The sequence below is a fragment of the Spermophilus citellus genome (assembly GCF_964194105.1).
Source record: "Spermophilus citellus genome assembly, chromosome: 13".
NCBI classification, from domain to species: Eukaryota; Metazoa; Chordata; class Mammalia; order Rodentia; family Sciuridae; genus Spermophilus; species Spermophilus citellus.
In genome coordinates, this window is record NC_138193.1 from 86,227,200 (window position 1) to 86,241,121 (window position 13,922).

The 13,922-nt window shown below is 33.4% G+C and overlaps 1 protein-coding gene across 7 annotated transcripts in view; it reads right to left on the minus strand.

Moving 5' to 3' along the window:
* Positions 1-13,922, minus strand: part of RMDN2 (regulator of microtubule dynamics 2) — a 102,428-nt gene that overhangs the window by 47,279 nt on the left and 41,227 nt on the right. For all 7 annotated transcript variants that reach the window (XM_081264092.1, XM_081264091.1, XM_081264089.1 and 4 more), the window contains 3 exons: positions 11,035-11,209; positions 4,901-5,003; positions 670-730 (listed from right to left, as the gene is read on the minus strand). In XM_081264092.1, the coding sequence (XP_081120218.1) occupies positions 670-730; positions 4,901-5,003; positions 11,035-11,209 (339 nt within the window). The remainder of the gene's footprint in view (positions 1-669; positions 731-4,900; positions 5,004-11,034; positions 11,210-13,922) is intronic.

A 13,922-nucleotide genomic window follows, 5' to 3' on the forward strand; every position in this document is an offset into this window, starting at 1 on the left:
TTTGTGTTTTATAATTTTAAATATACAAAGGGTCCGAAACAAATCCTGGATAGTTTTTTTCTTGCCCCAAGGATATTCACGCATGCCACCCAAATAATTAAATTCCCTATGTTTAGAATGAGAAATTATACTCCATCTATGTATGATGTATCAAAGTGCATTCTACTGTCATTTATAACTAAGGAAAACAAACAAAAATTTTCCTGTATTTGGCCTTTCTTGTATTATAACTGGCTTTTCTTTGACCTATGGAAATTGTATCTGATGACTCAGCAACTCAGAAGAAAATGGCTAACATATTTTTTTATTATTTGAAGCATTCTTTCTATATATTGTTTAGAACATGACATTATTTCAGTATGTTTTCAAACAAAATGCTATGTTGTTAGATTTAATTATAATTTATCATCTGCAAAGGCATTAGACTTAGTAGATTCATTGATGAAGTCTTCAATGAAAGTTTAAATTAAACGTATTTAAAATATGCTTAAAAAGAAATACATGAGAATAAAAAATAGCACAGTTGCTGTACTATCTCCTAAACACATTTTTTTTTTCCAGTGAATATGGCTGACAAGTTCATTGGGTCAATTGTAGCTTTAAAAATCCATTGCAAAATATAAACAGCATATTAGAACACAAAATACTGCACAAATCCTGTATACTTACCACAGGTGACAGTATCCATTCATGGGCGCTCTAGCAACAGCTCGTTCACCTAAAGTTTTTCCTGAAAGATAAATGTGCTTTTAGAACTTTCATGTGAGTTGTTAGGAGGTGGATTCTGTAATTATATCAGTGGTTCCTAAAGTATGATCCCAAGACCAAAAGCATTATCATCACCTGGAAATGTGTTAGAAAAGCACATGTGGGAGACTACTCAATCATAAACTCTGCGTTTTAACTCTCCTCCAATGATTCTGATGTGTGCTAAGGTTCAAGACCCACTCGATTAACAGAGTTAACCAAGCACAAGAAAATCATTCAGTCACTACTTCAAAGCATAGTAGAATTTTTTTTTTGGTAATCAATTCAAACAACATTTACTGAATAACTACTAAGTGCTATATCTGGGAATAAAATGTCAAATAAGACACAGTCCTTGACCTTTCAGGGCTCACAGGTCAGAAGGTAGCAAGTATATAAACAAGTAAATTGCCAAAAAAAAAAAAAAAAGAGCAAGGAGAAAGAAAACAGAACACAGTAGAATGAGTGTCTAAAGGAGTAAGGAAGATGATGTTCTTACTGAGTCACTTGCAATAATGAAGAGGCTCAGTGACAGAAATTATTTCCCTAAGTTATTTCACTTAATTTTAGAATAACTCTGATCATGTAGTAATTACTTTGGGCAGAGGTGTGTCTAATACTTTGAAAAAATCAAAATGTTTTAAAGAAAATCACATTCTCAGAATGTTTCTTAAAGAGGCCATTTTGTTTTATACCTTCTTTCTCCACTCCCCCACTTCTTTTTTAATTTTTATTTTTTTGCTTGAAAAGACTATCCAATGATATAGAAAATACCTTTCTATATAAATGGTTGAGATAACCTTTATGATTAAGAATCTTCAATTCTAAAACTATTCTCCCATTTGTTGATTTGTTAGGTAGCGCTATATAGCTCTATCCAAAGGGAATTAAAAAGTAAAGTATTTTAATAATAACTGATATTACATTATGTACAAATATGAAAGGAGTTAGTACTTTTAAGTGAGTGGCGAAAACATACTTGTTAGTGTAAAAATATTAAAAACTAAATCAACGTTTAGAAACATTGCCAAATAAAACGTTTAGTGTACTACCACATGACTAAAATAGAGGTGACTCCATCACTCTTAGAATACAAAAGAAAGTTGGGAAATTTACAGGCTGGTTTCCCATGTAGCTGAAGCCCAAAAGGAAAGCTATTTCTATTACAGAACTGTATTTTGTACTCTTTTTGAGACATTTGTATAGATCACTTAATTATGAAGAGTATAGTAACATTCCTTTAAATGTTAAGATTTCTATTTTATTTGGAATATGTTAGGGTCAATCATAATGCTTCAAAAAGGTACTGCATAATGATATATTCACTGTGAGTTTTATAAAAGAATTCTGCACTTTTCAAAGATCAAAGTTTCCTTGGTACAACAAACACATTATTTTGAGGAAAAAAAAAAAAAACAGTCAATACTTCTTCCCTTATACCAAATCCACCATTCTTCAATAGCTAGCCTGAATCCTTGCTCTCAACTCCATTGTACTTGTTCATAACCTTATTAAGCACATACACTAAATTATAATTGATGGGTGCTTTATTGATATTTTTCACATAGTAAGTTCCTTAGTGAATTATTGTCTTGATAATATTTATGTCTTTCCTCTGCCTTCCTCTAACCCTCATTTTAACATTGCTCCTAGACACAATAATTTTGAATAAATATTTCTCTCTTTCTTTTTTAGAGAGAGAGAGAGAGAGAGAGAGAGAGAGAATTTTAATATTTATTTTTCAGTTTTCGACAGACACAACATCTTTGTTGGTATGTGGTGCTGAGGATCGAACCCGGGTCGCACGCATGCCAGGTGAGCGCGCTACCGCTTGAGCCACATCCCCAGCCTGAATAAATATTTCTTCTATGGATGAATAAAAGGAATGAAGTCTTTTTTAACTTATTTCAATAAAGTCTTCTTAATTATTTCAATATCTGAGGTATTTCTCCTTTTTCTTTGACATGATAAATTTTCCTTCGTTTCTTTCCTCCCTTTTTCCTTTTCCCTCCATATCTTCCTTCCTCCCTCCTTCCTTTCTTCCTATATATTCTACTTCAATTCTATGCTGCATCTTACCCCGGGATTTCCTCCAGCATATGTCCATTTCATTAATTCAGTTAAACTCCTGAACCATTTAAAAATAGAGATTCAAAGTAATTTTACTCTATGGGGAACTGTTAACTTCCATAAGAAAGACTTCCCCATATCAAACTCCAATCCTTGCAATCACATACTCCACGGTATACAATCTCACAATCCGTTATGTACAATCATCCCATTTATGAAACATCTAAAAAACTTGCATAGAAAAACAAATACACCACTTCTGTAACTTTGAAATAAATATTGATGCTTTTAGAGTTCTGTTCTTTTGAGGAAAGTAACAGGAATGAATAGTGATAACATTCATTACTATTATTAAAGATAAAAAATTATGTACTGAGCTCTAGATTATAATTTACAACATATTGTGATACACCTGTGTCAATTTCATTTAAATATTTGTAGAACTAAAAACTTGGGACTAGATGGGTTGCACTCTTCTTTGATAATAGCTTATTCCAGTTTGGTTCCTTATACATATGGTTATTTGAATAAAAGTGCCTTCCCATCAGTTGTAAGCTTCCCCATAGTCTATTTTGAGACTCTATGTATTCTGTTATTCCATTTTTGTGATCTTCACCTGCTACCTGCTAATATAAAGCCCAGGTTAGGGCAAGTGCTTAAGAAAAACTTGTATCTAATTTCTGAAAGTATCAAACATTTTACATAAATATATTTATATTTTCTCAGTAGATATGAAAATTAAATACTTTGTTCTATTTGATTAAATTTCTATTTTCCTTGAAGTTAATAAATCTCTTCTCTAGAATTCCACTTTGTATTTAGCCTGCAAATTGGATTGCTCCAGACAAACTGATCCACAAAGCTGATAATGAATATGACAAACAAGAAGGGAGGTCCTCTTATTTTCCTCCCTCTGCAGGAAGACTAAAGTGCAGAGGTCATTCCATAAACATATCTCCAAGCTGAAGTATCACAAAGAGTTTGGTAATATTTCCTTTGTAGAAATAAACACAACAGAGAACTAGACGGGGAGGAGATCTCTCTTGCCATTTCTTCCTCATGCTATCTTAGAGAAGATAGGCCTGGAAAAGAGTTGGCTTTGGAATAAAAGAAGAATTTTAGGGGTCATGATGCCAAATTATAATGCTGAAGCTCAGAGAGATGGCAGTTAGAAGCTTTTATAAGAAAGTGTTTTAACATTCATTAAGAGTCAAGGTGAGGGCTGGGGATGTGGCTCAAGCGGTAGCGCGCTCGCCTGGCATGCGTGCGGCCCGGGTTCGATCCTCAGCACCACATACAAACAACGATGTTGTGTCCGCCGAGAACTAAAAAATAAATAAAGATTAAAAAATTCTCTCTCTCTCTCTCTCTCTCTCTCTCTCTCTCTAAAAAAAAAAAAAAAAGAGTCAAGGTGAAATATGATATATTAAGAACTATGTAATGTTTTGAACGACCAACAATAAAAAAAAAGAGTCAAGGTGAAATATAAAAATGATACCACTAAGAACAACAATTTGACATTCTGGCTTTTGTTTGTTATTATTAGGGAATTTAAAAAAATATACAAAAAAGTATAGATGACAGTATAAAAGATCATGATGTATTTATCAGTTAGCTTTAACATTATTAACTCAAGATTAATCTTGATTTATCAAGATATATTTTGAAAAAAAACATGAGAATTTCTTTCCTTATGGTCTCCAGAGTACTCCCCTGAATATGTAAGGTGTGTTATTTTAATTGTGGTAGATTACTGCTGGTGACAATAGTCCTTTGCCTATTATTGTTCCTCAAATACTACCACTTAATGTCTTTCTGTGATTATATAAACTTTAGAAGGTGATATTTGAGGGTTTTTTTCAGTTGCCTATTCTAATATTCTCAAATATTTTAAACAATGTATATTTTAGCTCTAAGAAAACTGTCCTGAGACTGTATGTATTTTTTGCTACTAGGATATACTAAAGTAAATTAAACATATTGATTTTAATTAAGATTATTTAGATTTAATTATAATTCACTAGCAGTTTATTTTAGATCCTAATTGCCACTTGAGAATAACCAGTCTTGAAAAAATACTTACCAATATTAGCATAATGTTTCTTTTCTTGTGTGTTTGTAGACAACTCACTCATGTCTCCATAAGCACGAACAAGTCGCCACATATACTCTGCTTCATCTTTAAACTGAAAAGATAAAATTGCCCATTAGATGTACTCAATATTTGTTCAGACTAAAACTGTTTTCCAACTGCAACTTTTAACAATTGGTATTTTAAGTAACTGAATCTATGCATACACAAATTTAAGTATTTAACATTTTAAATCCAAATATCTATGACTAAGAAATGTGACCTAATGTATTATTGAATCTTAAACCTAATTAATATTACCTAGGCACTTGGTCTTAGTATGTAGAAGAGAGAATTGACAGGTATCAGAATCCATAAATTCTCTGTGAGTTATGGTACCTTCTTATTTTTCTAAGTTATTTATTTTATCAATATAGATAGCTCAGTGAACATTATGAATAATATCTGTATACTTAAGTATATATATACTCAAAAGGGTAATCATACTTTTAACCTAAACTTTCCAAATATAATCTTGAAGATTTTTTAAGGATTTAAAATTTTATTGACAGATAGTATTTATATTTTTTATGGGGTACAGTGTGATGTTTTGGTATATTTCTACTCAGAATACTTAGGTTTTTAGACAATGTGTTTAGAGGTTAGGCTTAAATTGCTCATGGGAAAGATTTTTTTTATTTTGAGGATACTGCAATATCCTCCCCTGACACCTTTTTCTTTACTGGTAGTGGAAAAAGGGATGAGTTTTTCCATTCAGGTCCAACATTAAAGATTGCAAAATGACCACCGGTTGAAATACCTTTAAATATTGATAGTCCCATCAAATGAATAACAAAATAGAAAAATTAAAATATTGTTTTTCCTCTCCCCAGAGAACAGGTACTATATGCCTTGGCATAATGTCTTATTCTTAATCATTTATGTATATAAATTAATAAAAAAGGAAATCCTTATAATTATAGGTCTGGTACCTATTTTTACGACCTTAGATAAGTTTCATTAACTCTTTTTTTTCATTTTTAAAATTTTTTATTTGTTCTCTAGTTATACATAATAGTAACCTTTTTTTTTTTTTTTTTTTTTAGTACCAGGGATTGAACACAGGGGCACTCAACCACTGAGCCACGCCCTTTTTTGTATTTTATTTAGGGACAGGGTCTCACTGAGTTGCTTAGCTCTTCACTTTTTTTTGCTGAGGCTGGCTTTGAACTCATGATCCTCCTGCCTTAGCCTCCTGAGCCACTGGGATTATAGGTGTGTGCCACCATGCCTGGCAGTAAAATGTGTTTTGATATATCATGCATATCATACATACATGGAGTACAACTTCCCATTTGTGTGATTGTATGTGATGTGGAGTTATGCTGGTCATGTATTCATATTAGAACATAAGAAATTTATGTCCCATTCATTCTATTGTCTTTCCTATTCCTATCCCCCCTTCCCTTTATTCCCCTTTGTCTAATCCAGTGAACTTCTATTCTTTCCTCTGCCCTGCTTAATGTGAGTTAGCATCTGCATATTAGACAGAATTTTTGGCCTTTGGTTTTTCGGGGATTGGCTTATTTCACTTAGCGTGACAGTCTCCAGTTTCATCCATTTATTGGAAAATGCCGTAATTTCATTTTTGTTTATGGTGGAGTAATTTTCCATTGTGTATGTACCAGATTTTCTTTATCCATTCACCTGTTTAAGAACCTCTAGGTTGGTTCCACAGTTTAGTTATTATGAATTGAGCTGCTATAAACATTGATGTGGCCATGTCACTATAGTATGCTGATTTTAAGTACTTTGGGTATAGACTGAAGAGTGGGATAACTGGGTCAAATGGTGTTCCATTCCAAGTTTTCTGAGGGATCTCCATACTGATTTCCAGAGTGGCTGCACTAATTTGCAGTGCCACCAGCAATGTATGAGTGTTCCTTTTTCCCCACATCTTCACCAACATTTATTGTTACTTGTATTCTTGATATTTGCCATTCTGACTGAAGTGAGACAAAATCTCAGTGTAGTTTTAATTTGCATTCCTCTAATTGCTAGAGCTGTTGAACATTTTTTCATATATTTGTTAACTGATTGTATTTCTTCTTCTGTGATGTGTGTGTTAAGTTCCTTTTTCCATTTATTGATTGGGTTATTTGTTTTTTGGTGTTTTTTGAGTTCTTTATATGGAGATTAATGCTCTATCTGAGGTGCATGTGGCAAAGATTTTCTCCCATTCTGTAGGCTCTCGCTTCACATTACTGATTGTTTTCTTTGCAATAAAGAAGTCTTTCATTTGATACTATCCAATTTATTGGTTCTTGATTTTACTTCTTGCACTTTAGGAGTATTGTTGAGGAATTTGGTTCCTAAGACAATGTGATGGAGATTTGGGTGTACTTTTTCTTCTAGTAGGCACAGGGTCTCTGGGATAATGCCTAGGTCCTTAATCCACTTTGAGTTTTGTGTAGGGTGAGAGATAGGGGACTAATTTCATTTTGCTATATATGGATTTCCAGTTTTTCTAGCATCATTTGTTGAAGAGGCTACCTTTTCTCCAATGTATGTTTATAGCACCTTTGTCTAATATGATATAACTATATTTATGTGAGTTAGTCTCTGTGTCTTCCATTCTGTACCACTGGTCTTCATGTCTGTTTTGATGCCAACACCATGCTATTTTGTTACTATAGCTATATCATATAAATTAAGGTCTTGTATTGTGATGCCTCCTGCTTCAATTTTCTCACTGAAGATTGCTTTGACTATTCTGTGCCTCTTGTTTTTCCAAGTGAATTTTATAACTGCCTTTTCTATTTCTAAGAAGAATGTCATTGGAATTTTAGTAAGAATTGCTTTAAATCTGTTTAGCACTTTTGGTAGTATGGACATTTTGACATTATTAGTTCTGTCTATCCAAGAATGTGAGAGATCTTTCCATCTTTTAAGGTCTTCTTCAATTTCTTTCTTTTGTGTTCTCTTAGTTTTCATTGTGAAAGTCTTTCACATAGTGGACTAGCAATCATAAATATTTATGGATCAAACAATGGAGCATCTGCATACATCAAACAAATCTTTCTCAATTTCAAGAATCAAATAGACCACAGCACAATAATACTTGGTGACTTTAACATACCTCTCTCACAACTGAATAGATTCTCCAAACAAAAAGAAGCTATAGAACTAAAAAATACAATTAATAATTTATATATATATATATATAATATTTCATCCATCAATCACTGAATATACTTTCTTCTCAGCAACCCATAGATCCTTCTGTACAATAGACCATATCTTATGCCACAAAGCAACTCTTAGCAAATACAAAAAAGAGAGATAATACCCTGCATTCTGTCAGATCATATAGAATGAAATTAAAAATCAATGATAAAATTAAAAATAGAATCTACTCTAATACCTGGGGAATAAATAATATGCTCTTCAGTGACCAATGGATAGAAAAAGAAATCAGGATGAAATTAAAAAATTACTTAGACGTAAATGAGAATAGTGATACAACACATCAAGATCGCTAGGACACTATGAAGGAGATGCCAAGAGGAAATCATTGAGCTCATTCATTAAAAGGATAGAAAGTCACTGAATAAATAACCTAACATTATATCTCAAAGCCCTAGAAAAAGAACAAATCAACACCAAAAGCAGTGTAAGACAGAAAATAATTAAAATCAGAATTGAAATCAATGAAATTGAAACCAAAATAATCCAAAAAAATCAATGAAACAAAAAGTTGGTTCTTTTAAAAAGTAAATAAAATTGATAGACCCTTATTCATGTTAATGAAGAGACAGAGAAAAAAAACAAATTACTGAAATCATAATGAAAAAGGAAATATCATAATGGATACCTCTGAAATACAGGCAATAATCAGAAACTATATTGAAAATTTATTCTCTAATAAAATAGAAAATTGTGATGACATCAACAAATTTCTAGAGACATATGGCCTATACAAATTGAATCAACAGGACATACAAAATTTAAACAGATCAATTTCAAGCAATAAAAGTGAAGATGTCATCAAAAGCCTACCAAGAAAGAAAAGCCCAGGACCAGATGGGTTCTCAACCTAGTTTTACCAGACCTTCAAAGAAAAACTAACACCAATCCTCCTCAAATCATTCTATGAAATTGAAAATAAGGGAATCCTTCCAAACTCATTCTTTGAAGCATGTGATACCAAAGCCAGACAAAGACATATCAAGGAAAGAAAACTTCAGACCAATATCCCTGATGGACATAGATGCAAAAATTATTAATAAAATACAGACAGATCACATACAAACACATATTACAAAGATAGTGCAGCATGATCAAGTGGGGTTCATCCCAGAGATACGAGGTTGGGTCAACATACAGAAATTAATAACATAATTCATCACATCAACAGACTTGACAAGAATCATGTGATCATCTCAATAGATGCAGAAAAAGAATTTGACAAAATACAAAATCCATTCATGCTCAAAATACTAGAAAAACTAGGAAAAGAACATCTTTCAACATTGTAGAAGCTATATATGTTAAACCCAAGGCAACATCATTCTAAATGTAGAAACATTGAAAGCATTCCTTCTAAAACTTGGAATAAGACAGGGATACACTCTTTCACCATTTTTATTCAACATAGTCCTTGAAATTCTAGCTAGAACAATTAGATGAAAGACATTAAAGGGATACAAATAGGAAAAGAAGAACTCAAAGTATCTTACTTTGCTTACATGATTCTATATTTAGAAGACCCCCCAAAACACCAATTTCTAGAACTAGTGAATGAACTCAGCAAAGTAGCAGGATATAATAACACACATTAATCAATTGCATTCCCTAAACATCAGTGATGAATCAACTGAAAGAGAAATAAGGAAAACTATCCCATTCACAGTAGCTTCAAAGAAAATAAAATATTTGGGAATCAACCAAATATTTGGTTAGATATGCTGGAGGCTCTTCATAGAATGCAAATTGGTCTGGAGATTTTAAGCCAGCACACCTCTGGGCTCAGCAATTGCGAGTCTTCACTGGAAGATTTCCCCCAGCGATCTCCCCTGGGTTCCACTTGTGGGTGGAGGAGCCAATTCTTAGTCCACTGTGTCACCTGCAGACCCAATATTTCCTGGTCTTGGGCTCAGTCTCCAAACTCAATCTCTCCTGCTCTGGCCCTTTCAAATTCCTGGCCAGGCACGTCTCTCCCAGCTGATCTGCAAGCAGCTGGATTGGGACAGGGAAAGGGAGAGCTGGGTAGGTTTCCACAACCAATATTCCTCTGTGTAAACCTTTCTCCACATTTGATTTTTTCCTGGTCACACAGGCACTCTCTATGTCGTGCAATGTGGGTTTGCAAGACTTGTATTTCAGGCCAAACTCAGGTTTATCAGGAATTTTCTCCCCCAGCTGCTGGCCCCCATGAAGTGGCTGCAAAATTATTCCTTCCTTTGTCTTCCACATGCCACAGGGAGAGAATCAGCTTCTTTGCCACATGAGGATATTGTTCAGTATGCCTTTCAGTTTAATCAGGCAGTGTTTTTGATCTATAAACTTTCCATACCCAGACATGTCTCAGGGTTCCTAAAAATGCTGGTTCCTTTAATTCCTTTGTCCCTCCACTTTGCTCACACGGGGACCTCTCTGGCTGTGGCAGTGGCATGGGGATTTCTTTCTAACTTTACTATAACCAACCTCCTGAGTCTCTGATCTGCTTTGACTATCCAGTATTAAATTCCAGTAAAGTACTGCCTTTTTTTTTAATATTCACTGACCTTGCTGAAATACTGCCTATCTACTTTCTTGGTTTCATACCACAGAACAGCCAGGAAAGTGACCTTCTCTATTCTTCCATCTTGATATATCCTATTAATTAACTCTTATACTTAAGTTTTAAAAAATTTTAGTCATTTTATTAAAAAACTTCACATCAATCATTTACATTATATGAACTGTGACATAACATAAATAAGATGATAGATAAAGTAAAAAAATGAAAACAACATATTGTCAAAAAGTTCTTACCTTTTCTTTGTTTATTTAGTTTTTTCATGTGGTGCCAGGGATTGAACCCAGTGCCTCACACATGTTAGGCAAGCACTCTACCACTGAGCCACAACCCCAGAAGTTCTTACCTTTTCTTTGTAGTCACAAAGTAGTTCAAAACTCTCCGTCTTGCCAGACTCATTCATACGTAAATGATCTGCCTTCTGAAGAAGGGCATCTAACTTTAATTCTTCTACATGTGTGTTAAATGCCTTAGTGCCTGGAAAACTTTGTTCTTCTGTGTCAGTATTAGCTGTAATATACCTAAAATGGCAGAAATGACCATTAACTCCTATGAAAGTTATGCATAATTGCCAGAGTGATACTTTTAAAATGCAAATCGAATCATACATAGAACTATAATTGGTGCCCAGTAGACAACAGAGACAATGCTGAAGATCTAATAACAGTTCCTGTGCAATTTGCCTCCCAACCCCAATTCCTCTCTAACTTCATTTGTCACCACTCTTCTCACTCATTCATCTCCACTGTGGCCTCTTCGATGTTCCTTAAGCCTGCCAAGCATGTCCTACCTCAGGACCTTTGCTCTGATGCTGCTCTGATGCCATGCTCTTACCTTAGACAGCTACACTACACCCTCACCTCCTTCAAATCTTTGCACCAATGTCGTTTCCTCAGTGTAGCCCATCCAGGTCACTCTATTTAATACAGGCACTCACACACTCCTCACCTTCAATCTCCCTCATCATGTTTGACTCCCCACTCACATAGCACATATTATCTTCTAATATACTGTATAGCTTACTAATCTACTACATATGCTGTAATTTGTCAGTATTCATTCCATAAGAATGAATGCATCCTGATAGTTGGGTTCATCAACTCATATGTCGAGTGCCCAAACGGGGCACTTATATTTTATAATATATAAGAAAACAAATTAGAAATAGTGAGGAAAGCAAAAAAAAAAAAGGTCAAAGATTAATGAAGTTAATAAAAGATACATATATTTTTCCTTTTTATAAGGAACACAAATGTGGTTCTTCATTTTTGAGCAGCTAATGCAATCAGTCTTATAATTTGCAGTTCTCATTAGATATAAACAAAGATAAAAGTGAGTTCTTTGGAAAATTGCAACTATTACCAAATGCTGACTCAAATTTCTTTCAAAGGCCTTATAAAGAAGACATTTTATGAACTGATATCTAACTTCTTAAAAAAACATTCTTTACTAATGGAAACCATGTTTTCCCAATGATTCAAAACAAAACACCTGGACTCATCCTTGATTTTTTTTTTCCTAAGCAACATCTAGCAAATTCTGTTGATTCTATCTTCAGAATGTACCCAAAATCTAGCCATTTCTAACCACCTCTCCCAGTGTCACCCTGATCTAAACCTCCAACATCTCACCTGAATTACTGCAATGGCCTTCTATCATGTCTCCCTGATTTAATTCTTGACTTTTATTAGTCTATTTTGAATAGAGTAGACAGAAGGATTTTCAAAAACCTGAATCATGTCACCCTTTGCTTAAATTCCTCTCACAGATGCCCAAAGCAGAGTAAAACTTGTCTGTACAGTAGTCTACAAGGCCCTACATAATCTGGTCCAATACTTCTGACCTCATCTACCACTTTTCTGTTTGCTTAGCATTCCAGGAACTTTGACTTCCTTGAACACATAGTCACTTTCCTGCTTTAAGATTTTTGTACTTGCTTTTACTTCTGCCTGCTGTTCTTCCCTGAATATCCACACAGTTTACTTCTTTGACTATTTCACATCCTTGTTTACTTAAATGTAACCTTATTATTGTAGGCAATATGATTAATTACATAATAACCCCAAATAAGTTGCAAATTGTAAAATATATGAGTTCAGCTAGATATAAATTGGCTGGATATAAAATTAACATATGAAAATCAATTTTATTCATATATATCAGTAACATAAAAATACCCCAAAAGCATAATTAAAGAAAATATTCCATTTACAATGATCTCAGAGTGTATCTAACATCTTGGAATAAAGGTAATAAAAAACAATGTGAAATACTATGGAGAAAATTTATAAAAGTTGCATTAAAAGATGTTTATAAAATGACCTAAGCTCAGAGACAAATAATACCTTATTCATGGCTAAGAAGACCAAACATCATAAATATTTGAATTCTCTCAGAGCAATATACAGATTCAATCGAAGGCCAATTTTATAAGTCTAATAAGAATTTTAATAGAATTTCATAAGATGATCTAAAACTTATATGTAAAAGTGAAAAGTCTAGAACAGCCAAATCATTATTAAAGAAAAGGAACAAGAGTAGAAAACTTACTTTACCAGATAGGACCTATTATGAAGCAATAACAAGGAAAGAGTGTGGTATTGATACAGTGCCCAGATTAGAAGAGAAAGAAGTAAAATTATCTCTATTCATAGGTAACATCACCTTGTATACAAAAAATTCTATGGAACACACACACACACACACACACACATCACCCCTACCCCCTATTAGAACAAATAAAAAGTTGAGAAGGGTTACAGGATATGAGATCAATGAACAAAAATGAACTGAATTTTTATAAAGCAATGAACATTCCAAAGACGAAATGAAGAAAACAAGTTGATCTGTGATATGATTTATAAGAAAACAATTCTTGGGGCTGGGGCTGTAGCTCAGTAGCCTGCCTTGCATGTGTGAGGCACTGGGTTCAATCCTCAGCACCACATAAAAATAAACAAATAAAATAAAGGCATGCTGTCCATCTATAACTACAAAAACATTTTTTTAAAAAATAAAGTAATTCTTAGAAATACATTTAATAAAGAATTCCAAGACTTTATTAAAACTACAAACATCGTTGAAATTAAATAAGAGCTAATAAGTCTAAAATGAAATTTCATGTTTGTGAATTGAAAGACAGTACTATTAAGTAGCATTATAAGATTATTAAGATAGTACTATTAAGACAGAAATGCTCCTGAATTTAACTACAGATTCAAAGCAATTCCTATT